The following is a 26,002-nucleotide window of genomic DNA, read 5'->3' as shown; positions in this document are numbered from 1 at the left end:
AGAAGGGAGTGGGAGAAGAGGAAAGGAGGGCTTAGTCAGGGAGGGTTTGAAGGAGGGGAGAGGAATTGTCTGTCAGATCCGGTCTGGCTCCTTCTGGGGCAGTGAAGCTGGCAGAGTCTGCCTCCCAAATCAATCAATCAATCAATCAATCGTATTTATTGAGCGCTGACTGCAGAGCACTGTACTAAGTGCTTGGGAAGTACAAGTTGGCAGAGAGCTGTGGGATCATTGGGAATGCTGGGAACGTTGGGATGGCTGAGCTAAGGGCTAGCCTGGTGCCAGCACCTCTTCCAGGGCCTCTTTTCCCTTCTGATGCCCCGATTCCTGAACTGCGTGCTCTTTTTAATGCCCACTTTAAATTCCCACCATTCCCCAGCTTTCCAGTCTCTAGGCGTCTGGCCTCCCACACCATGGCCGAATGGATTGATGTGTGTTTTCCGCAGCACTCGGCACTGTGCTCAGTACACAGCTATATGTTGCTAACTTGTACTTCCCAAGCGCTTAGTACAGTGCTGTGCACACAGTAAGCGCTCAATAAATACGATTGAAAGAATGAATGAATGAAATGCTTAATAACAACCATAAACAGCGAATGACTCGGTCGAGCAGGGCGACCGCCCATAGTTTCCTCTGGGAGATTTTGGGGGCCACTAGACGGTGAGAACTGCCTTCCTGCAGCTGGGCCCATAGCGGGTTGGAATCAATCAATCAATCAATCAATCGTATTAATCAATCAATCGTATTTCCCATGATGAGAAACAGCATGGGCCTGTGACAAGGAGAGGGGCCTGGGACCCAGAGGACCTGGGTTCTAATTCTGGCTCTCCCACGTGACAGCCGTGGAACCTTAGGCAAGTCACTTAACATCTCTTAACAACACAAAGTCTTAACGTCTGTTTATTTATTTATATTTATATCTGTCTCCCCCTCTAGACTGTGAGCTTATTGTGGGCAGGGAATGTGTCTGGTGTTGTATTGTCCTCTCCCAAGTGCTTAGTACAGTGCTCTGCACACAGTAAGTACTCAATAAATACGTCTGAATGAATGAATTTCGGTGCCTCGGTTTCCTCATCTGTAAAATGGGGATTCAATATCTGCTCTCCCTCCTTCAACTGTCAGCTGTGTGACTTTGGGCAAGTCACTTAACTTCTCTGTGCCTCAGTTCCCTCATCTGTAAAATGGGGATTGAAACTGTGAGCCCCCCACCATGGGACAACCTGATCACCTTGTAACCTCCCCAGCACTTAAAACAGTGCTTTGCACATAGTAAGCACTTGACAAATACCATCATTATTATTATTACTTAGATTTTGGGCCCTAAGTGGGACAGGAACTACAGCTGATCTGACTGCATCATACCTACTCTATTGCTTATTACAGTGTCTGACACACAGCAAGAACTTAACCAATACCATTATTATTATTAAAATAATTGTAATTAATAAAAAACTAAATACATTTATAATAAATAAAATAAATATTATTATTATGGTACTTGTTGAGCGCTATGTGCCAAGCACTGTTCTAAACACTGGGATAGCTCCAAGTTAATCAGATATGAGTTAATATAATTTCTATTAAATCAAAAAATATTATATAATAAATAAAATAAAAATTATATTCTATATTAATGAATACTATTATAATTATAATACATACATAATCAATTATAATAAATAAATTTATAGTAAAGCATTAATATTATTATTATGGTACTTGTTAAGCGCTGTGTGCCAAGCACTGTTCTAAACACTGGGATAGCTCCAAGTTAATCAGGTATGAGTTAATATAATTTATCTTAAATAAAAAATATGCTATAATAAATAAAATAAAAATTATATTCTATAATGAATACTATTATATTTATAATACATACATAATCAATTATAATAAATAAATTTATAGTAAAGCATTAATATTATTATTATGGTACTTGTTAAGCGCTGTGTGCCAAGCACTGTTCTAAACACTGGGATAGCTCCAAGTTAATCAGGTATGAGTTAATATAATTTATCTTAAATAAAAAATATGCTATAATAAATAAAATAAAAATTATATTCTATAATGAATACTATTATAATTATAATACATACATAATCAATTATAATAAATAAATTTATAGTAAAGCGTTAATATTATTATTATGGTACTTGTTAAGCGCTGTGTGCCAAGCACTGTTCTAAACACTGGGATAGAGCCAAGTTAATCAGATATGAGTTAATCTAATATTAAATAAAAATAAATATTTTATAATAAAGAAAATAAACATTATAATATTTTATAATAAAAAATCTATAATAAATAATGTTATAGTAGTTGTAATGAATAATGAATTATAATAAATCAATAAATTTATAATGAATAAAATAAATATTATTATTATGGTACTTAAGTGCTATGTGTCAAGCACTGTTCTAAACACTGGGATAGATCCAAGTTAATCAGATATAAGTTAATATTATTGTTATTACTATTACAGGAAGGAGAAGGACATTGGGGTGTAGAGTGACCCCCAGACCATATGGCTTGATGGAACTGAGCTACCACAGGCCTGGGCTCAGCAGAACAGAAACCAAGAGTCCTGGGAAAGGGAAAAATCCAGCAGGGCGCAAAATGAGATGGGAGATGGAATTTCCAAGGCGCGGGACTGATGAAAATGGGAAGACTGAAAAGGCTAGAGGGAGGGACAGAGAGAAAGAGGAAACCCTTTTTCATCCAGATAATAATACTTAGGTTATGTGTTAAGTGTTTACTACGTGCTTAGCACTGTGCCAAGCACTGGAGCAGAGACAATACAAGCACGTCAGACACAGTCCCTGTCCCACTGTCTAAGAGGGAGGAAGAACAGGCATTTTGAATCCCCATTTTAGAGATGAGAAAACCGTAGCCCGGGAATCATAAAAATAAAAATTAAGGGCTTACTATGTGCTTGGCACTATACTAAGCACTGGGGTGGAAACAAGCAAATCGGGTTGGACGCAGTCTCCGTCCCACGTGGAGTTCACAGTCTCAATCCACATTTTATAGATGAGGTAACTGAGGCCCAGAGAAGTGAGGTGACTTGCCCAAAGCCACACAGCAGACAAGTAGGCATCAAGAGCTTCATATAAATAAATGGAATTATCGATTCTGGACATCACTGATCCTTCTTGAATAAAATAAATTGAATAATAGATATGTACATGTATACACCAGTGCTGTGGGGCGGGGAGGGGGTAGAGCAGAGGGAGGGAGTCAAAGTGATGGGGAGGATCAGAGGAAAAGGGGGGCTCAGAGTAGAACTTGATGCTTATTTATTTTTTTTAATGCAGTTGTGGTGTGAGGGTTTGGGCTGTCATCCAACTGTCTCCCGGGTCCTCTGGGTCTGGAGACAGACATTGCAAGCAGCCGGTAGAGAGAATCGGTGTAGTCTGAATGAGATGGCATGGTGGCAATAATAATAATAGTGATGGCATTTATTAAGCGCTTACTATGTGCTAAGCACTGTTCTAAGTGCTGGGGAGGTTACAAGGTGATCAGGTTGTCCCACGGGTGGGCTCACAGTCTTAATCCCTGTTTTACAGCTGAGGTAACTGAGACACGGAGAAGTGACTTGCCCAAAGTCACACAGCTGACAATTGGAGGAGCTGGAATTTGAACCCATGACCTCTGACTCCAAAGCCGGTGCTCTTTCCACAGAGCCACACTGCCTCTCTGAGCAATAGCAGTGAAGGTATTTTATTCCACACCTTCTGGGCGCAATATACTTGGGAAGTACAAGAACAGAGATGTAGCATGGTGTAATGGAAAGAGCCCGCGCTTGGGAGTCAGAGGTCGTGGGTTCAAATCCCGGCTCCACCACTCGTCAGCTGTGTGACTTTGGGCAAGTCACTTCTCTGTGTCTCAGTGACCTCATCTGGAAAATGGGGATTGGGACCGTGAGACCCACGAGAGACAACCTGATTACCTTGAATCTATCCCAGAGCTTGGAACAGTGCTTGGCACATAATAAGCGCTTAACAAATACCATCATTATTATATTCAGTGTCACCAAATCTTGTCATTTTTACCTTCAAAACAGCGCTAATATTTGCCCTTTCCCCTCCATCCAAACTGCTACCACGTTACTCTAAGCACTGATTCTATTCCACCTTGTCAATTGTTAACAACCTCCCGCTTGCCTCTTTCTGCCCGCTTCAGTCATTCATTCAATCGTATTTATTGAGCGCTCACTGTGTGCAGAGCACTGTACTAAGTGCTTGGGAAGTACAAGTCGGCAACATAGAGAGACGGTCCCTACCGAACAATGGGCTCACAGTCTAGAAGGGGGAGACAGACAACAAAACAAAACATGGAGACAGGTGTCAAGTCGTCCGAACAAATAGAATTAAAGCTGAATCATCATCAATCGTATTTATTGAGCGCTTACTGTGTGCAGAGCACTGTACTAAGCGCTTGGGAAGTACAATTTGGCAACATATAGAGACAGTCCCTACCCAATAGTGGGCTCACAGTCTATAATGCACGTCATTAACAAAATAAAGAGAATAGTAAATATGTACAAGTAAAATAGAGTGATAAATCTGTACAAACATATATACAGGTGCGGTGGGGAGGGGAAGGAGTCCCTACTTCACTCTGCTGCCTGGCTCATTTTTCTACAAAAACATCCAGTCCGTGTTTCCCCACTCATGGTGGTTGCCCATCCACCTCTGCATCCAACAGAAACTTCTTTAAAACTCTCAATCACCTCTCCCCCTCCCTGATTTCCTATTACAACCCAGCCCACATACTTTGCTCCTCTAAGCTCAACCGCTGTACCAGCGTGGTTCAGTGGAAAGAGCCCGGGCTTTGGAGTCAGAGGTCATCGGTTCAAATCTCTGCTCTGCCAATTGTCAGCTGTGTGACTTTGGGCAAGTCACTTCACTTCTCTGGGCCTCAGTTCCCTCATCTGTAAAATGGGGATTAAGACTGTGAGCCCCCCGTGGGACAACCTGATCTCCTTGTAACCTCCCCAGTGCTTAGAACAGTGCTTTGCACATAGTACGCACTTAATAAATGCCATCATCATCTTGCATCTAGCCTAATGCGTGGAACAATAAGCACTTAGCAGACACCTCAGTGATTATTATTAGTACTTAGATGCAGGGAAACTTCCTTGAGGACACGGTTTGAGGAATGGATTTTAATCAGAGAGGAAGCTTGAGGAGTGGTTAGAGCACAGGCCTGGGAATCAGGAGGTCGTGGGTTCTAATTTGGGCTCTGCCACTTGTCTGCTGTGTGACTCTGGGCAAGTCACTTCACCTCTCTGGGCCTCAGTTCTCTCACCTGCAAAGTGGGGATTGAGACTATGAGCTTCATATGGGACAGGTTCTGTGTCCAACCCTATCTGCTTGCATCCACCCCAGTGCTTATTATAGCGCCTGACACATAGTTAACACTCGAAAAAAAATCCCTATTATCTCAGCATGGCCTAGGCCTCCATCGGAGCCCAGTCCCCTCCAACATCTCAGCAACGCACTCGCTCCGGTCCCATGACTCTGGCCTGCTTTGAGGGTCTCGAGTTCTAATCAAGCAATGGATCGCAATTTTTTGAGCACTGTACTAAGCGCTTGGGAGACTACAACATAACAGAGTTGGTAAACCTCTGTACTGTAAGCTCGTTGTGGGCAGGGAAGGTGTCTGCTTATTGTTATACTCTCCTCTACCCAGCGCTTAGTACAGTGCTCACAGTAAGTGCTCAATAAATACGATTGACTGACCGATTAGAACCATTCCCTGCCTACGACGAGCTTACAGTCTAGACGGGGAGACAGACAGTAATGTCAATAATTTATCGATACGGAGATAAGCGTTGTGGGGCTGAGGGTGAGGTGACCCCTCAGTCTCCTGGAAGCCCCCAGCCTGCTCCCCCTGCCCCAATAGCCTCCCAGTGACCCCTGCCCACCTGGATGCCCTTTCTCCAATGCCCCCCCCACCTTAAAAGTACCCCCCGCAGAGGGAGAAGGGAAGCGATTTTCTCCCCGCCCACCCAATGCCCTCAATTCCAGCCGATGGATGGAAAACACCACACGTCTCTCGGGAATCACATATTTATTCATCCTCTTCGCGGGGCCGAAACACGTGTCAGGGCCACTGCTGCCATCCGGGCTGGACCGGAGAGGTGGACCGCGGGAAAGAATTCAATGACCACGAGGATGACGATTCTTTCCCAAAGTTTTTATGGGAGGTGATGTGTGGGGGAGGTTGTCAGTCTGTCTCCTCTCAACCAGGGAGGGTTTCCTGGAGGCAATGATAGAATGAAGCAGGGTGAAGAGAGGGAGGGGAGAAACGAGGAACATTGATGGAGCAGAATGACATAGGAGGAGAAGGGAAGACTCCCGACTCCTTGCCCCTAATAGGACAATTATTCCCACAGCGGAGACAATTGAAAGGGGTGAGGAGGTGCCTGGGATACAAGTGAAGCAGTGACGGGTACGGTCTGCCTCCTACCTTGCGGCCCTTCTCACTGTAGTGTCCCTGGTCAAGTCGAGAGGCAGCGATTTCCCATCTCTCAGGGTCTCGGCCCCACAGGTAAAGACCGGATGTTCTAGTTGAACCCAGGACCCGCCCAAAGCCTCACATACTCATGTGGAGCCCTGGTGTAAGCGGGAAGGACAATAGATCTTTCATCCCTGTTTCACAGATGACAAAATGGAGGCCCAGAGAAGCTAAGTGACTTGCCCAAAGCAAGCAGCAGAGCAGGACTCGAACCCAGGTTCCCTGACTCCCAGTTCTGAGCCCTTCTCACCGGACCACGCTGCTTCCACGGAGGCTGACAGGTCCATCCCAGGGCCAGATTCACCCTCAGACTAGGCGGTCAGTATGGAGCCGGGGCCGGCTGGGCCCGGGAAAGGCAGGAGACTCACCCAACTCCCTGTGAGGTAGGTCGAGGTCAGAGGGCATTGTCCTCGGGCCTTAGTGGGGAGCTAACGTGTCATGTGCCCCGATCCCAGCCTCCGCCATGCCTCGGTTTCCTCCTCTGTAAACTGGGGGTAAGGCACCTGTTCTCCTTCCCCCGATTATCTTGCATCTCCTCCAAGCCTTGGCCCTTAGTAAGCGCTTAACAAATGCCAACCATTATCATTTTCACCAGACTTCTGTTCGGGGTCCATCCATTGTAGTAATAATAATAACAGTATTAAGTGCTTACTGTGTGCCAAACACTCATCTAAGCGCTGGGGTAGATACAAGGTAATCGGGTTGGACACAGTCCCTGTCCCACATGGGGCTCACCATCTTAATCCCCACTTTCCAGATGAGGAAACTGAGGCCCAGATAAGTTGATTCACCTGAGGTCACTCAGAAGACAAGTGGCGGAGCCAAGATTAAAACCCACATCCTCTGATTCTCAAGCCCGTGCTGTATCCTCTCGGCCACGCCGCTTCCCGGGAGCAGCATTTCCCAGAAGGCCTCAGACTCCCAGTTTTCCTCCTCTCGCTCTGACGGTGAACGGCGGGATGCCAACCCGGCTCGGGAGTCAGGCCGAAGGGCCGGGAGTAGGCCCCGGGCCGCTGTGCCCCCTTCAAAATCTCTCCTGGGTCCCTTCCCGCGGGACCTGCGGCACCTCCCCACCCCATCCCGGGCCCTCTCCCTGCCAGCCGTCACCCCCCCCGGAACCAGGCCTCGAGGTACTGGTAGACCCGCCCCCGGGGCAAGTGCGGAAAACGAGAGCAGATGGTGCAAAAACGTTCCCTCCAGTCAGCGTACAGCCTGACGGCCAGCCGCTCCCGCCAGCGGAAGAAGCGCTGGTAGTGGCTGTCGTTCATGCCGGACAGAAAGTGGGCCAGCTCCCGGACGGAGCCGAAGTCATCCACGTGGATGAAGGCGTCCGGGGGCAGGAAGGCCTCGTAGGTGGCCCGGGGCGGCCCCAGGACCACGGGCACCGTGCCCGCCAGCAGGGCGTTGTGCCAGAGTTTCTCGGTGATGTAGTCGCGGTGCTGGGAGTTCTCGAAGGCCAGGTAGAAGCGGTAGCGGCCAGTAGTGGAGACCAGGCAAGCCGGGCAGAGGGGCCGGCCGTTAGCCCGGCCGAACAGGGCCACCGGCACGTGTTTGGCCAACTCGGCGTACACGGCCGCCCGCCGCTGCCCTGCGTGATAGTTGCTGACCACCCAGGAGACCAGCCCGCTCTTGGGCGGCAGGGCCGGAGCAGGGGAGGACCGGGGCACCAGCTCCCCGTAGGGCATGAAGATGTCCGAGTCGCGGCGGTAGGTCATGACCCAGTTGAAGATGCCGCCCAGGTGGGCCAGGCCGGAGGTGTGGGTGGGGGACTCCAGGGTGGCCCAGAGCCAGGGCTGCCCCGGTGGGCGGTCGCTCAGAGGTAGCCGGGCCTGGCCGGACTGCAGCTCCCGGTCGTGGAAGACGACCACGTCGGCCTGGCGGAGGAGGCTGCGGTTGGTGGTGAGGAGGCAGCCCTCCACGCCGTACAGGGCGGCGCAGACGTCACCGCTGAGGTTCGCCGGCCGGCCGAAGGGCCAGTGCCAGACGAGCACAGTGAGGGTCCCGCGGGGGCGAGGCCGAGGGGCAACCTCCGGCCGTGGGAGCAGGAACTTCAGGTTCCAGAAGGCCAGGGTGAGCAGGGCGACCCCTCCCAGTAGCCCCTGGGCCAGCCGGCGGCCTGAGGGCATCTCTCCGGGCCCCGGGGCCTACGGCGGTAGGAGCACGGGCCCGTGGCTGCTCCTGAAACAGAAGGACAGAGGTCTGTGTGGGCGCCGCCGTCACTCCGCTCAGGGCCCCAGAACCGACCGATCAGTAATAGTCGTTGAGTCGTTGAGTGCACTGGGCTCAACGCTTGGGAGAGTACAGTTGTGTTAACGTGATTCCTGCCCTCAAGGAGCTTTCGGTCTACCGCATTGCCCTCCTGTCCTGGTCACCCCTGTTCTGAGGACCCGGGGCCTGCCTCGCCGGGGATGGGGGTCAGGAGGCGCGGGGGGGAGAGGGCAAGACTTACCAAGCCCCAGGAGCCCACCAGGCTGGGGGGCTTCTCAGGGCCCACTGGGCTGGGGCACACAGTGCCCACGGGGAGCCCGGGAAATGATCCGGAGCTCAAGCAGGGTACCTTCAGGGGGCATTGGCCGGTTCTGGCGGCCATCGGGGCCTTCTCTCCCCTCCGCCTCTGACTCAATGCAACCCCAAGTGTCCTCTTCTCCCCCATCCTCCCCTCTCCCGGCCCTAGTCCCCCAGTCTCCCTTTCTCACGGGGCACGTCCCCCTCCTCTAGATCGTAAGCTCGCTGTGGGCCGGAAATGTGTCTGCTTATTGTTGCATTGTACTCTTCCAGCTTAGTACAGTAAATAATAATAATAGTGATGGCATTTGTTAAGCGCTTACTATGTGCAAAGCGCTGTTGGGATACAAGGTGATCAGGTTGTCCCACGTGGGGCTCCCAGTCTTCATCCCCATTTTACAGAGGAGGGAACTGAGGCTCAGAGAAGTTAAATGACTTGCCCAAAGTCACACAGCTGACAAGTGGCTGAGCCAGGACTTGATCACATGACTTCTGACTCCAAAGCCCGGGCTCTTTCCACTGAGCCACACTGCACACAGTAATAGAGAGGCAGCACAGTAGGGCAAGTCACTTAACTTCCCTGTGCCTCAGTTACCTCCTCTGTAAAATGGGGATTAAGACTGTGAGCCCCACGAGGGACAACCTGATCACCTTGTAACCTCCCCAGCACTTAGAACAGTGCTTTGCACATAGTCTCTTAATAAATGCCATCATCATCATCATTATTATTATTAATACTAATAACTGTGGCATTTGTTAAGCACTTACTATGGGCCAGGCCCTGTAATAAGCACTGCAGTGGATACAAGCAAATGAGGTTGGACGCAGCCCCTCTTCCACGTGGGGCTCACAGTCTTGAACCCCATCTTCCGGATGAGGTAACTGAGGCCCTGAGAAACGAAGTGACATGCCCAAGATCACACAGCAGACCAGTGGCGGAGGCGGGACTCAAACCCAGGACCTTCGGACTCTCAGGGCCGGGCTCTGTCCCCTACGCAGCGCTCAATAAATACAATCGACTGACCGACTTGGTCCGTCGGAGTTTTTGAGCTATGGGGGCATGGTGGCTCAGCCCCTTCCTCCTGGCCCCCTTCAGTCCCCCACGCAGGCCGGGGTGTGAATGCAGGAAACTCAGCTCCGCAGGGCAGCTCAGCTGAGGACAGAGAGGGGAAACAGTCCAGGTGCTTGAGCTCCTCGGGCTCACCTCTTCAGACTCGGCCCCCCCTCCCTCTGTCCCCGTGCCCCCCTACTTCAGGGAGAGCCCCTCCATCGACAGGGGCCAGGCCCCTGGCTTTGGAGTCTGGGGGAGCCAAGAGAGCCAGAGCATCTGCCTTAAAAATAGAAGCGATCGCCTCTCGGCCTCCACCACGCTGCCCACGCTCCTCAGAGCCAGAGGTGAGACCCGGGGGGCTGGCAGGGCAGTCTCCAGATTTAAATAATCCACCCATGGATGGCATTTATTGAGTGTTTGCTGCGGGTTGGACTGAGTGCTTGGGAGAGGACAATATAACGGAGAGGGGTAATAATAACAATAATAATGATGGCATTTGTTAAGCGCTTACTATGGGCAAAGCACTGTTCTAAGCACAGGGGAGGTTACAAGGTGATCAGGTTGTCCCATTGGGGCTCACAGTCTTAATCCTCCTTTCACAGATGAGGTAACTGAGGCACAGAGAAGTTGTGACTTGCCCAAAGTCACACAGCTGACAGTTGGCAGAGCCGGGATTTGAACCCACGACCTCTGACTCCAAAGGCCGGGCTCTTTCCACTGAGCCACGCTGCTTCTCTGGTAGAAGGGTAGAATCATTCCCTAGCCATACTTTCTCCAGAATCCCTGGGAGCTACTGTGATTTTTCGTAAGTGCTCAGACCCAAGGGGTTTCCGAGACATTTGCCACGGGGGCACAGTTGTCCCAGGAGCACTGTCGTCCTGGGAGCACTGTTGTTCCAGGAGGACAGCCGGCCCAGGAGCACCACCACGCCGGGATGACAGCCATCCCAGCTTCCCAGCTTTCCCAGGATCCCACCCTTCCCTGGAAGCCAGCGGCCCCTGGAGAACTGGCCGTCCTCTGCTATCTCCAGCCGACATCAGCATCGGTGTCGATCCGGGGGAGCAGAGGAGTCAGGGCAGTAAAGTAGTACGGCCTAGATGAGTAAGTGCCGGACTGGGGAGTCAGAAGTCCTGGGTTCTAATTCTGCCTCGGCCACTCGGCTGCGATGACGATGATGGTATTTGTTCAGCACTTACTATGCGCCGAGCACTGTTCTAAGCGCTGGAGTAGATCCAAGGTCATCAGGTTGCCCCACGTGGGGCTCACAGTCTTCATCCCCATTTTCCAGATGAGGTCACTGAGGCCCAGAGAAGTGAAGTCACTTGCCCAAAGTCACACAGCTGACAAGTTGGCGGAGCTGGGATTAGAACCCATGACCTCTGACTCTCAAGCCCGGGCTCTTTCCTCTAAATCACTCTGCTTCTCACGCTGCTGTGGCACTTAACCTCTCTGTGCCTCAGTTTTCCCATCTGTAAAAGGGGGAGTCGAGGCCTGTCGTCCTCCGCCCTTAGACTATGTTCGATCTGATTGGTTTGTAACTCCCCCACTGTGCTTAGCACAGTGCTTGGCCCACAGTAAGCACTTGACAAACAGCATACTGACTGTTATCATCGTTACAACCTGCCCACCTGCACCATTGGTTTTCCTAACTGGGGACAGAAAGCAGAGGTTCCAAGCCCTTGGGGGTCGGATCAAGGTCAGTCATTCCGACAGTCAGTCAATCTTATTTATTGAGCACTTACTGTGTGCAGAGCACTGTACTAAGCGCTTGGGCGAATACAATAAAGCAATATAACAGACACATTCCCTGCTCACAACGAGATTACAGTTAGAGGGGGGGACAGACATTAATAGAAAGAAAGAAAATGACAGATCTGGACCTAAGTGCTGTGGGGCTGGGAGGGGGGATGCTTAGAACAGTGCTTTGCATATAGTGAGCGCTTAATAAATGCCTTTATTATTAATAAAGGGAGCGAGACAGGGCGATGCAGTGGGAGAAGAGGAAAGGAGGGCTTAGTCAGGGAAGGCCTCTTGGAGAAGATGGGCCTTTGATAAGGCTTTGAAGCAGGGAAGAGAGTCATTGCCTGTTGGATATAAAGAGGGAAGGGATTCCTGGCCAGAGGCAGGCCGTAGGTGAGAGGTTGGTGGCGAGATGGAGGTCCAGTGAGAGGCTTAGCATTAATAATAAGAATAATAATGGCATTTATGGAAAAGCAGTGTGGCTCAATGGAAAGAGCACGGACTTTGGAGTCAGAGGTCATGGGTTCAAAATCCCCGCTCCGCCACTTGTCAGCTGTGTGACTTTGGGCAAGTCACTTAACTTCTCTGGGCCTCAGTTCCCTCATCTGTAAAATGGGGATTAAGGCTGTGAGCCCCCCGTGGGACAACCTGATCATCTTGTAATCTCCCCAGCACTTAGAACAGTGCTTTGCACATAGCAAGCACTTAAGAAATACCATTATTATTATTCTTATTAGTTATTAAGTGCTTACTATGTGAAAAGCATGTTCTAAGTGCAGGGGAGGTTACAAGGTGATCAGGATGTCCCTTTGGGGGGCTCACGCTCTTAATCCCCATTTTACAGATGAGGTCACTGAGGCCCAGAGAAGTGACTTGCCCAAAGTCACACAGCTGACAATTGGTGGAGCCGGGGTTTGAACCCATGACCCCTGACTCCAAAGCCCGTGCTCTTTCCACTGAGCCACGCTGCTTCTATCTGAATTATATTTTTATATATCAATGTCTGTCCTCTCCGGTCAAGGGCTGGCGAGGAGGGGGCTGACCAGCACTGACCTCAGCTCCCACCACCCCCGGGGGCTGCCCGGCTCAGCCAGGGGCCATCCGCCCCGCTCTCTCGGAAGCAAAGCCGAGCCCGAGCCGAGGAGGAAGAGGTAAAAACGGGCCTCTTGAGGTTACCCAATCCCCTGATTACGATGATCTCTGCTCCCCACAGGGCTGGAGGAACAGACAGCTCTGGGAGTGACAAGTTGAGGCCTCGATTCCCCAGGGCTCGAATCTGAGAGCCCCAGGGGAGGACTGTGGATTCTCCCATCACCCCACGGGGCTGACCATCCTCCCAGGAGGCCAGATCATCATCAATCGTATTTATCATCAGTCGTATTTATTGAGCGCTTACTGTGTGCAGAGCACTGTACTAGGCGCTTGGGAAGTACAAGTTGGCAACAGATCTCCACCAGCCTCCCCAGACCTGGGCTTGGAGGGACCACTCACCTCCCTGTGGCGGTCTCTTTCCTCCACGGCCGGAGGCCTCTGAGGAGCAGCTGTCCTGGCTGTGGCTGGAGCCATGAGGGAAGTCGGTCTGGCTTTTCACTTCTCTTTTTGCTGTTTCATCACCTTCCCCTCCTACCGATGACAGGCTTGTCCTCCGGCAAGGAGGCCCGTCCCCCTCCCGCCCCGCCACCGTGCCCACGGCAGCTGCTGGCCCCGCTATGCCAACTGCAACTGCTGCCCAAAAGGAGTCTACAGCGAGCTAAAGATGGGTCCAGTGGTACTTAAGTGGGCACCAACTCACCTGGAAGAGAAATGGGGCAGGGGAAGGTGGGGGCCTCTTCAGGGAAGGCTTCCCGGAGGAGATGCAATTTCAGAAGGGCCTAGGAGATGGGGAGATATAAAGCAGGGGTTGGCGGGGGAGGAGAGGTTGTGTGAGCGAGAATTTGATGGGGAGAGAGATAAGAGCCGTGAGTAGGTTGGCCTGAGAGGAGGAAAGAGAGCAGGTTGAGTTGTGGTGGGAGAGGAGTGAGAAGTGAGAGAGAGGGGGGTTTGATTGACTGCCTTACAGCCGGTGGGGAGGAGTTTCTGTTTGATGTGGAGATACAGGGGCAACCACTGGAGGTTTGTGAAGAGCGAGGGGAGGCGCAGAGAAGGATTTTTTTAAAAAATGGATAGAAGCCGCAGAGTAAAGTAGGGGGAGAGTCACGAGGAGGGGAGGTCAGGGAGGAGAATGATGCAGTAGCCAAGCTGGAATATAACAAGCGGGTGGGCCAGTGATGTGGCAGTTTTAACGAAGAGGGTGGAGAGGATGCTGGAAATGTTGCGGCAAAGGAATGAGGAAGGTTGGGACGGACTGAATATGAGGATCGAAAGAGAAAGAGGAATCCAAAATGATGAGTCCAGGCTTGTGGAACGGGGAACGTGGTGGTGTTTTGTTGGCCTAGGAGTCAGTAGGTCGTGGGTTCTAAGACTGGCTCTGCAATGTGGCCTTGGGTAAGTCACTTCACTTCTCTGTGTTTCAGTTCCCTCATCTGTAAAATGTGAGTCCCACGTGGGACAGGGACTCTAACCCAATGCCTGGCACATAGTAAGCATTCAACAAATACTACAATTATTCTTATTACGTCCATTACTATTATTTTTATGGTATTTGTTAAGCGATTACTATGTCCCAGCCACACAATTACACACTGAGGTAGATGCAAGCTAGTCAGGTTGGACACGGTCCCTGTCCCACACGGGGCTCACAGTCTTGATCCTCATTTTACAGATAAGGTAACCAGGGCAGAGGGAATAATAATAATAATAATAGTAACAATAATGATTATTATTCTAAGCACACTGTTCTAAGCGCTGAGGAGGTTACAAGGTGATCAGGTTGTCCCACGGGGGGCTCACAATGAAATGGCTTGCCCAAGGTCCCCCAGCAGACAAGTGGCAGACAAGTTGTGTCATCTACCGGGATGAGAACTCTAGGGATAGAGGGGAGGATTGGGAAGGGAAGGCGAGGCATTTAGTTTTGGACATGCTGAGCCTGATGGGACAATCGTGTAGAAGAGTCCTGGAGACTTTCGAGGAAAGAGGAGAGAGGTCAGGATTAGAGGGATTTGAATATCATCTGCTGGGAAACCATCCCATTACAATGCTGTGTGGAGATTGGGAGGAAAGGTCAAAACCCTTAATCGTTGCTATTTACTGAGCGCTTACCATGCGCAGAGCACTGTACTAAGCACTTGGGAGAGTACAATACAACAGAGTCGGTAGGCGCCATCCCTTGCCCACAGGAAGTTTATAGTCCCTGGGTGACACAGACATTAAATAAATTACAACAGGGAAATTGTGGCTCTGAGAATAGGGCAGATAGTAATAACAATTACAGTATTTGTTAAGGACTTACTATGTGCCACACACTGTTCTAAGCACTGGAGTGGATACAAGCAAATCCGGTTGGACACAGTCCCTGTCCTTATATATGAAGTGTTTAAAGATCCAAGTGACTCAGAAGGGAGAGGGGGGAAATGAGGACTTAGTCGGGGAAGGCTTCTTGGAGGAGGTGTGCTTTCAATAAGGCTTTGAGGAGGGGGAGAGTGATCGTCTGTTGGATATGAAGAGGGAGGGAGTTCCAAGCCAGAGGGAGGACGAGGGGTCGGCAGTGAGATAGACCAGATCGAGGTACGTTAAGTAGGTTGGTGTCTGAGGAGTGAAGCGTGTGGGCTGGGCTGTAGGAGAAATCAGGGAGGAAAGATAGAAGGGGGTGAGTGGATTGAGTGCTTTAAAGCCAACGGTAAGGAGTCTTTGGTGCAGAGGTGGATGGGCAACCACTACAGGTTCCTGAGAAGTAGGGAGATGTGGGCAGGGCAATTTTTTAGAAAAATAATCTGGGCTGCAGAGTGGAGTATGGCCAGGAGTGGGGAGAGGCAGGAGGCTGGAGGTCAGCGAGGAGGCTGATAAGAGGATAAGTGTACTAGCAGTTTGAATGGAGAGGAAAGGGAGCCCTTTTACAGATAATAATGTCGTGAAGGTTGAACCGACAGGATTAAGCGACAGATTGAATATGTGGGTTGAACGGGGGTTGAGTCGAGGATAATGCCAATGCTATGGGCTTGTGAGTCAGAGAGGACGGTGGTCCTGTCTACAGTGATGGGAAAATCTGGGGAAGGAGAGGGTTTGGGTTGGAAGCTGAGGAAGAGGAGGCCCTGCAGAGGATTTGCTGCCACTGAAAAATAATAATGGTACTTGCTAAGCACTCACTATGTGCCAAGCACTAGTCTAAGCACTGGGGTCGATACAAGCCAATCAGGTTGGACACAGTTCCTGTCTCACATGGGGCTGACACTCTTAATCCCCATTTTGCAGATGAGGTAACAGAGGCCCAGAGAAGTGAAGTGACTTGCTCAAGGTCACATGGCAGACAAGTGGCGGAGCCTGGATTAGTTGCCAATTTGTACTTCCCAAGCGCTTAGTACAGTGCTGTGCACACAGTAAGCGCTCAATAAATACGATTGAGTGAGTGAGTCCTTCTGACTCCCGGGCCCTATCCACTAAGCCACACTTCTACCCTGAAGCCTCCAGGAAGCTGTGAGCCCCACGTGAGACAACCTGATCACCTTCTATTTTCCCCAGCGCTTAGAACAGTGCTTTGCACATAGTGAGCGCTTAACAAATGCCATTATTATTATTACACTACTAGCATTTGAGGTTTCAACTGATGGTAAGCTCCTTGAGGGCAGGGACCATGCTGACTCAGTTGTACTCTCCCAAGTGCTTGGCACAGTACTTTCCTTTCTCTCATTCAACCCACCTAACCTATCCACCACTAAATCCCGTTAGTTTGACCTTCTCTTTATTATTTTTATTTTTATTTATTATTTTTCTAATAATCCACTCTCTCTCCAAACTGCTTCCACGTTAGTCTAAGCACTCATCCTTGACTACTGTATCAGCTATGATTCCATTTATTTATTTTGATGCCTGTCAACTTGTTTAGTTTTGTTGTCTGTTTCCCCCTCTTCTAGACTGTGAGCCTGTTGTTGGGTAGGGATGGTCTCTATCTGTTGCCAAATTAAATTTTCCAAGAGCTTAGTCCAGTGCTCTGAACACAGTAACGCTTGGCACATAGTAAGAGCTTAACAAATATCACTATTGTTATTAATAAATACGACTTAATGATGAATGGATGAGACCCAGGGAGCTGTGCTAAGTGTCTCTAGTTGGGGGCCGACTTAGCAGCTCCCAGCTGGGGGGAATCCACAAGTTCTGAGCTGCGATTAGCGAGTAATTACAAGCCTCTGTTGGGACTGCAAGGGCCAGGGTTATCAAGTCTTTAGATGCTGAAGGGTGACTGTTGACACCTTGTTATCACCTTAACGAGTCATTTCCTTCTTCTTTGGCAAAGGAGTCGGGTCTCCAGTGTACAGAGGAGTGAGAGGGCTGGGGATGGGGGGGAATGAGGGGGCCGGTGTCCCCTCCCTCGGTATATTCAGGGCCCCCCCGGGGTGGGAAGGCTGGGGTCCGAGGGGGGCTGGGATCCCCCTTTGCCCAACCTTCAGAGGCTCTCGTGCAGAAGGCGACCCTTCCCTCCCCTTGCCTCAGTTTCTTGGCCCTTGGCTACGTGGCTTTGGGCTGGCCTTTGGAGTCAGAATTCATGGGTTCAAATCCCGGCTCCGCCAATTGTCAGCTGGGTGACTTTGGGCAAGTCACTTCACTTCTCTGGGCCTCAGTTACCTCATCTGTAAAATGGGGATTAAGACTGTGAGCCCCCCGTGGGACAACCTGATCACCTTGTAACCTCCCCAGTGCTTAGAACAGTGCTTTGCACATAGTAAGCGCTTAATAAATGCCGTTATTATTATTATTAGCGAGTGTACGCTAGGGTGGTCGCCGGCCCTTCCTTTGGGCAAGTCACTTAGCTTCTCTGTGCCTCAGTGACCTCATCTGTAAAATGGGGATTAAGACTGTGGGACAACCTTGAGTACCTTGGATCTACCGCAGCGCTTAGATCAGTGCTTGGCACATTGTAAGCGCGTAACAAATGCCATCATTCATTCATTCACTCATTTACTCATTCATTCTGGTGCGATCCTGGAGGAGGGAGGGGTGGGGGGCTCGACGTCTCTCCCCGGGATAGCTACTCTCCCAAGCGCTTAGCTCAGTGCACCGCACACAGTAAGCGCTTAATAAATGCGACCGAATGAATAAATGAACCCTACGTTACCTGCAGGAGTGGAGGAATCACTCTCCGTGCCTTTATTAGAGAAGCAGCGGGGCTCAGTGGAAAAAGCACGGGCTTGAGAGTCAGCGGTCGTGGGTTCAAATTCCGCCCCTCCACTTGTCAGCTGGGTGACTTTGGGCAAGTCACAAGTCACGTGGGACAAGCTGATCACCTTGAATCCTCCCCAGAGCCTAGAACAGTGCTTTGCACATGGTAAGCGCTTAACAAATGCCGTTATTATTTTTTTTTATGAGAAGATTTGGGGTGACAGTTGGGGCACAGGGGGGGCCAGGACCCTTCCCCTTTCCTCAATTTTGCCCCACCCCATCTTGCCGAGCGGGTGCAGGGGTATATGTATATACATATATACACCCTGTATATATGTATATATGTTTGTACATATTTATTACTCTATTTATTTATTTATTTATTTATTTTACTTGTATATATCTATTCTATTTATTTTATTTTGTTAGTATGTTTGGTTTTGTTCTTTGTCTCCCCCTTTTAGACTGTGAGCCCACTGATGGGTAGGGACTGTCTCTATGTGTTGCCAACTTGTACTTCCCAAGCGCTTAGAACAGTGCTCTGCACACAGTAAGTGCTCAATAAATACAATTGATTGATTGATTGACCATTCCCCTTTCCTCAATTTTGCCCCACCCCATCTTGAGGAGCGGGTGCAGGGGTATATGTATATACATATATACATCCTGTATATATGTTTGTACATATTTATTACTCTATTTATTTATTTATTTTACTTGTACATATCTATTCTATTTATTTTATTTTGTTAGTATTTTTGGTTTTGTTCTCTGTCTCCCCCTTCTAGACTGTGAGCCCACTGTTGGGTAGGGACTGTCTCTATATGTTGTCAACTTGTACTTCCCAAGTGCTTAGTACAGTGCTCTGCACCCAGTAAGCGCTCAATAAACACGACTGATGGATGATTGATGGTCAGCGCCCCTTCTCTCTGGCTGGGGACCCTCCCCTCCATTCCGTTTTTTGCCCCCCGGTTTTCTGGGTGGGAGCTGGGGGGTCGCGGCCTTCTCTCAGGCTCGAGTTTGGGCCTCGGGTGTGAGGGGGAGGTCAAAGGCCTCCATGTCTCGTCCGTCTGGTGGGGTGCTAGACGACCCCCCCCAAGGTGGGGAGGGGTTTGGATGGAGTTGGGGACCCCTTCCCCTTCGTTGGGGGGTCCGGAGGGGCGGCCCCACCCCATCCCCCCGGCCCCATGGCGGCTGCGGCCTCGCCTAGGCCTTTCCCGGCCCACCTGCCTGCACCGCCATCTTGGATCCAGTCTCCTCACAGACTCATTCAATCAATCAATCGTATTTATTGAGCGCTTACTGTGTGCAGAGCACTGTACTAAGCGCTTGGGAAGTACAAGTCGGCAACACATAGAGACAGTCCCTACCCAACAGCGGGCTCACAGTCTAGAAGACTCATTCATGAGTCTTCATGAATGAATGTTCATTCATTTACTTGTCTTTATGGAGCGCTTACTGTCTGCACAGCACTGTACTAAGCGCTTGGGAAAGGACAATACAGTATAAATAATAATCAATCAATAAATCGTATTCATTGAGCTCTTACTGTGTGCAGAGCACTGTACTAAGCGCTTGGGAAGTACAAGTTGGCAACATATAGAGACGGTCCCTACCCAACGGCGGGCTCACAGTCTAAAAGGGGGAGACAGAGAACAAAACCAAACATACTAACAAAATAAAATAAATAGAATAGATATGTACAAGTAAAATAAATAGAGTAATAAATATGTACAAACATACATACATATATACAGGTGTTGTGGGGAAGGGAAGGAAGTAAGATGGAAGATGGAGAGGTGGACGAGGGGGAGAGGAAGGAAGGGGCTCAGTCTGGGAAGGCCTCCTGGAGGAGGTGAGCTCTCAGTAGGGCCTTGAAGGGAAATAGTGATGGTATTTGTTAATAATAATAATAATAATGGCATTTGTTAAGTGCTTACTATGTGCAAAGCACTGTTCTAAGCGCTGGGGAGGTAACAAGGCGATCAGGTTGTCCCGCACGGGGCTCACAGTCTTAATTCCCATTTTACAGATGAGGTAACTGAGGCACAAAGAAGTTAAGTGACTTGCCCAAAGTCACACAGCTGACAATGTCAATGTGTGTGAGCCCACTGTTGGGTAGGGACCGTCTCTATATGTTGCCAACTTGCACTTCCCAAGCGCTTAGTACAGTGCTCTGCACACAGTAAGCGCTCAATAAATACGATTGATTGACTGCAGTTCTCTCCCCCTTAATAATAATAATAATAATTCTCTCCCCCTCTCCATCCCCCCGTCTTACCTTCTTCCCTTCCCCACAGCACCTGTATATATGTATATATGTTTGTACATATTTATTACTCTATTTATTTTTCTTGTACATATCTATTCTATTTATTTTATTTTGTTAATATATTTGGTTTTGTTCTCTGTCTCCCCCTTCTAGACTGTGAGCCCACTGTTGGGTAAGGACTGTCTCTATGTGTTGCCAACTTGTACTTCCCAATAAATATGATTGATTGATTGAATAATGTTGGTATTTGTTGAGCGCTTACTATGTGCCAAGCACTGTCCTAAGCGCTGGGGTAGATACAAGGTCATCGGGTTGTCCCACGTGGGACTCACAGTCTTAATCCCCATTTTACAGATGAGGTAACTGAGGCCCAGAGAAGTTAAGTGACTGGCCCAAGGTCACACAGCTGACAATCAATCAATCTGACTCCAAAGCCCAGGCTTTGGAGTCAGAGGTCATGGATTCAAATCCCGGCCCCTCCAATTGTCAGCTGTGACTTTGGGCAAGTCACTTAACTGCTCTGTGCCTCAGTTACCTCATCTGTAAAATGGGGATTAAGACTGTGAGCCCCCCCATGGGACAACCTGATCACCTTGTAACCTCCCCCAGCGCTTAGAACAGTGCTTTGCACATAGTAAGCGCTTAATAAATGTCATTATTATTATTATTATTATTATTATTGTTGTTATTATTATTATTATTAATGACTCTCCCCCCCTTCAAAGCCTTATTGAGGGAACATCTCCTCCAGGAGGCCTTCCCTAATTAAGCCCTCGTTTCCTCTTCTCCCACTCCCACCCTCCTCTCCCTTACTTGCCCCCTTTCATTCATTCAATCGTATTTATTGAGCGCTTACTGTGTGCATCCTTTTCTCATCCCCACAGCACTTATGTCCATATCCGTCATTTAGGTATTTATATTAATGTCTCGCTCTCCCACTAGACCGCCGGCTCGTTGTGGACCATGAATCCAGCGTTTAGAGCAGTGTTTGGCACACAGTAAGCGCTTAACAAATACCATAATTAATTAATGTGTCTCTTTATTGTTCCATTGTACTCCCCCAGGTGCTCAGTTCAGTGCTCTGCACCCAGTAAGTGCTCAATAAATATGAAGGAATGAAGGCACGTGGCAAGCGCAGAATAGATAGGAATGATTGAATTATGGGGTGAGAAGTCTGACCCTAAATTCCCACCTGGGGTGGGCTCTGAGGCTGTTTGGCCCCTTTGGAGGCTGGGGCCGGGCCACCAACCACTTCCTCAGAGCTCCACCATAGACGCCAGGGACTCCGTTCCCGAGAGGCCCGCCCGCCCGCCATCACACTGCGCGGCCTTGCTGCTCCCGGAAGGATCTTCTCCTCAGAGCGCCGCCATAGACGCTCGGGACTCCGTTCCCGAGAGGCCCGCCTGCCATCACACCGCGCGGCCTTGCTGCTCCTGGAAGGATCCTCTCCTCAGAGCGCGCTGCCATTGACGCCCGGGACTCCGTTCCTTAGAGGCCCGCCCGCCATCACACCGCGTGGCCCCTGCTGCTCCAGGAATGATCCTCTCCTCTCCTCAGAGCACGCCGCCATAGACGCCCGGGACTCCGTTCCCGAGAGGCCCGCCCGCCCGCCCGCCATCACACTGCGGGGTCTTGCTGCTCCCGGAAGGATCTTCTCCTCAGAGTGCCGCCATTGACGCCCGGGACTCCGTTCCCGAGAGGCCCGCCCGCCCGCCATCACACAGCGCGGCCTTGCTGCTCCCAGAAGGCTCCTCTCCTCAGAGCGCCGCCATAGACGTCCGGGACTCCGTTCCCGAGAGGCCCGCCCGCCCGCCATCACACAGCGCGGCCTTGCTGCTCCCGGAAGGATCTTCTCCTCCGAGCGCCGCCACTGACGCCTGGGACTCCGTTCCCGAGAGGCCCGCCCGCCCGCCCGCCCGCCCGCCATCACACCGCGCGGCCTTGCTGCCCCCGGAAGGATCTTCTCCTCAGAGCGCCGCCATTGACGCCCGGGACTCCGTTCCCTAGAGGCCCACCTGCCATCACATCAAGCGGCCTTGCTGCTCCCGGATGGCTCCTCTCTTCAGAGCGCCGCCATAGACGTCCGGGACTCTGTTCCCGAGAGGCCCGCCCGCCCGCCCGCCATCACACTGTGCGGCCTTGCTGCTCCCGGAAGGATCCTCTCCTCAGAGCGCGCCGCCATAGACACCCGGGACTCTGTTCCCGAGAGGCCCGCCCGCCATCACACCGCGCGGCCTTGCTGCTCCCAGAAGGCTCCTCTCCTCAGAGCGCGCCGCCATAGACGCTCGGGACTCCGTTCCCGAGAGGCCCGCCCGCCATCACATCACGCGGCCTTGCTGCTCCTGGAAGGCTCCTCTCCTCCGAGCGCCGCCATAGACGCCCCCTGCTTCCACCCCCATCCACTTAAGCGACCTTCCTAATAGTGCCCCCCAACCCCCCTTCCCGGTCCGGTCCGCCATAGACGCCATAGACACCCCCCACCACCACCACCCCGGGAAAAAGGCCCTTGTTATCACCAAGTTCCATTAACGACAACCTCATTCGCACCTACTGAGCCTTCCTGTCCCGCCATTGACCCCCTGGCCTGGAATGCCCTCCCTCTGCCCACCCGCCAAGCTAGCTCTCTTCCTCCCTTCAAGGCCCTACTGAGAGCTCATCTCCTCCAGGAGGCCTTCCCAGACTGAGCCCCTTCCTTCCTCTCCCCCTCATCCCCCTCTCCATCCCCCGTACCTTATCTCCTTCCCTTCCCCACAGCACCTGTATATATGGATATATGTTTGTACATATGTATTACTCTATTTATTTATTTATTTTACTTGTACATCTCTATTCTATTTTATTTTGTTAGTATGTTTGGTTTTGTTCTCTGTCTCCCCCTTTTAGACTGTGAGTCCACTGTTGGGTACGGACTGTCTTTATATGTTGCCAACTTGTACTTCCCAAGCGCTTAGTACAGTGCTCTGCACACAGTAAGCACTCAATAAATACGATTGATTGATTGATTGATTGAACACGTATCCCCATACCAAGTCCCCTTTTTCCTCTCCTCCTCCGCATCCCCCGCACCCTACCTCCTTCCCCAGCACCTGTATATATGTTTGAACAGATTTATCACTCTATTTATTTTACGTGTCCATATTTACTATTCTCTTTATTTTGTTAATGATGTGCATTTACCTTTAATTCTATTTGTTCTGACGACTTGACACCCGGCCATTCATTCATTCATTCAATCGTATTTTTTGAGCGATTACTGTGTGCAGAGCACTGTACTAAGCGCTTGGAAGTCCAAGTTGGCAACATATAGAGACGGTCCCTACCCAACAGCAGGGTCCCAGTCTAGAAGACGTTTTGTTTGGTTGTCTGCCTCCCCCTTCTAGACTGGGAGCCCGCTGTTGGGTAGGGTTAGAACTCATTATCTCCTCCTTCAGTGGGCAGAGGTGAATGTTATTCTCCTGTTTGAAATCCTGGGGACAGAAAACTCACAGGAGTGAAGTAATTTGTCTAGGATGAGGCATGGAATTGAGAAGCAGCATAGACTAATGGCAAGAACATGGGCCTGGCATTCAGAGGACCAACAGCAGGGCCTACTGGGTAGAGCACGGGCCTGGACCTATTTATTTTGTACATATTTATTTTGTACATATTTTGTACATATTTTGTACATATTTATTACTCTATTATTTATTTTACTTGTACATATCTATTGTATTTATTTTATTTTGTTAATATGTTTGGTTTTGTTCTCTGTCTCCCCCTTCTAGACTGTGAGCCCACCTGGGTAGGGACAGTCTCTATATGTTGCCAACTTGGACTTCCGAAGCGCTTAGTACAGTGCTCTGCACACAGTAAGCGCTCACTAAAGACGATTGATTGATTGATTGACTGTATATGTCGCCGATTTGTACTTCCCAAGCGCTTAGCACAGTGCTGTGCACACAGGGAGCGCTCAATAAATACGATTAAATGAATGAATGAATGAAGCGGGCTCTTCCTCGCCCTCTGGTGGCGCAGCGGGGAACTCGCCCGATTCAGCCGCCGCCCCGGAGCGGCGCCCTCTGGTGGACAAGAGGAGCAAGGCGGAGCCGCCCCGGAGCCTGTTCCGGGATCCCCTTCATTCATTCATTCAATCGTATTTATTGAGCGCCCACTGCGTGCAGTGCACTGTACTGAGCGCTTGGAAAGTACAATTCGGCAACAGATAGAAACAATCCCTACCCAACAACGGGCTCACAGTCTAGAAAGGGGAGAAACAGAACAAATAGACAGGCATCAATACCTCCCCCGGGCCTGGAATGCCCTCCCTCTGCCCATCTGCCAAGCTCGCTCTCTTCCTCCCTTCAAGGCCCTACTGAGAGCTCACCTCCTCCAGGAGGCCTTCCCACACTGAGCCCCTTCCTCTCCCCCTCGTCCCTCTCTCCATCCCCCATCTTACCTCCTTCCCTTCCCCACGGCACCCGTATATATGTATATATGTTTGTACATATTTATTACTCTATTTTACTTGTACCTATCTATTCTATTTATTTTATTTTGTTAGTATGTTTGGTTTTGTTCTCTGTCTCCCCCTTCTAGACTGTGAGCCCACTGTTGGGTAGGGACTGTCTCTATATGTTGCCAGCTTGCGCTTTCCAAGCGCTTAGTACAGTGCTCTGCACACAGTAGGTGCTCAATAAATACGATTGATTGATTGATTAAGCGCTTACTATGTGCAAAGCACTGTTCTAAGCGCTGGGGAGGTTACAAGGTGATCATGTTGTCCCACGGGGGGCTCACTGTCTTCACCCCCATTTTACAGATGAGGGAACTGTGGCACAGAGAAGTGGAGTGACTTGCCCAAAGTCACCCAGCCGACAAGTGGCGGAGCCGGGATTGGAACCCATGACCTCTGACTCCAAAGCCCGGGCTCTTTCCACTGAGCCACGCTGCTTCACTTGTATCGACCCCAGCAGTTAGACCAGGGAACATGGTAAGCACTTAACAAGTACCGTAATTATTTTTATTTATTAATAAAGCTTGGAAGGTGGGGAGAGGCACTGTCTGTCGGATATGAAGAGAGAAGGCGTCGCAAGCCAGAGGTGGGATGTGGGAGAGAGTTCAGCGGCGAGATGAACGAGATCGAGGTACAATCAATTAATCAATCGTATTTATTGAGCGCTTACTGTGTGCAGAGCACTGTACTAAGCGCTTGGGAAGTACAAGTTGGCAACATGTAGAGACAGTCCCTACCTAACAGTGGGTTCACAGTCTAGAAGACAGTGAGGAGGTTGGCTCTGGGGGCATTTGGGCTCCCTACACCCCAGCTTAGATCCTCCACCCCAACCTCAGTCCCCCTGCAACAGCATCTATCAAATATAATAATAATAATAATAATAATGGTATTTGTTAAGCCCTTATTATGTGCCAAGCACTGTTCTAAGCACTGAGGTAATAATAATAATAATGGTATTTGTTAAGCGCTTACTGTGTCCAAAGCACTGTTCTAAGCGCTGGGGAGGTGACAGGGTGATCAGGTTGCCCCGCGGGGGGCTCATAGTCTTCATCCCCATTTTACAGATGAGGTAACTGAGGCCCAGAGAATAATAATAATAATAATAATGTTGGTATTTGTTAAGTGCTTACTATGTGCAAAGCACTGTTCTAAGAGCTGGGGAGGTGACCAGGTG

The 26,002-nt window shown here is 50.1% G+C and overlaps 1 protein-coding gene across 1 annotated transcript; it reads right to left on the bottom strand.

Moving 5' to 3' along the window:
- Positions 1-7,542: 7,542 nt before the first annotated feature.
- FUT7 (fucosyltransferase 7) lies at positions 7,543-13,678 on the bottom strand. The gene is made up of 2 exons (XM_038767999.1): positions 13,608-13,678; positions 7,543-8,697 (listed from the first exon to the last, which is right to left on the bottom strand). The coding sequence occupies exon 2, from the start codon at positions 8,643-8,645 to the stop codon at positions 7,623-7,625; it is 1,023 nt and encodes a 340-aa protein (XP_038623927.1). The 5' UTR covers positions 8,646-8,697; positions 13,608-13,678; the 3' UTR covers positions 7,543-7,622.
- Between the last annotated feature and the right edge of the window lie 12,324 nt (positions 13,679-26,002).

This window comes from Tachyglossus aculeatus, chromosome 27 (genome assembly GCF_015852505.1).
Source record: "Tachyglossus aculeatus isolate mTacAcu1 chromosome 27, mTacAcu1.pri, whole genome shotgun sequence".
In the NCBI taxonomy this organism is placed as follows: Eukaryota; Metazoa; Chordata; class Mammalia; order Monotremata; family Tachyglossidae; genus Tachyglossus; species Tachyglossus aculeatus.
Note: the sequence above shows the minus strand (reverse complement) of the source record. Positions and strands in the feature narration are given on the sequence as shown.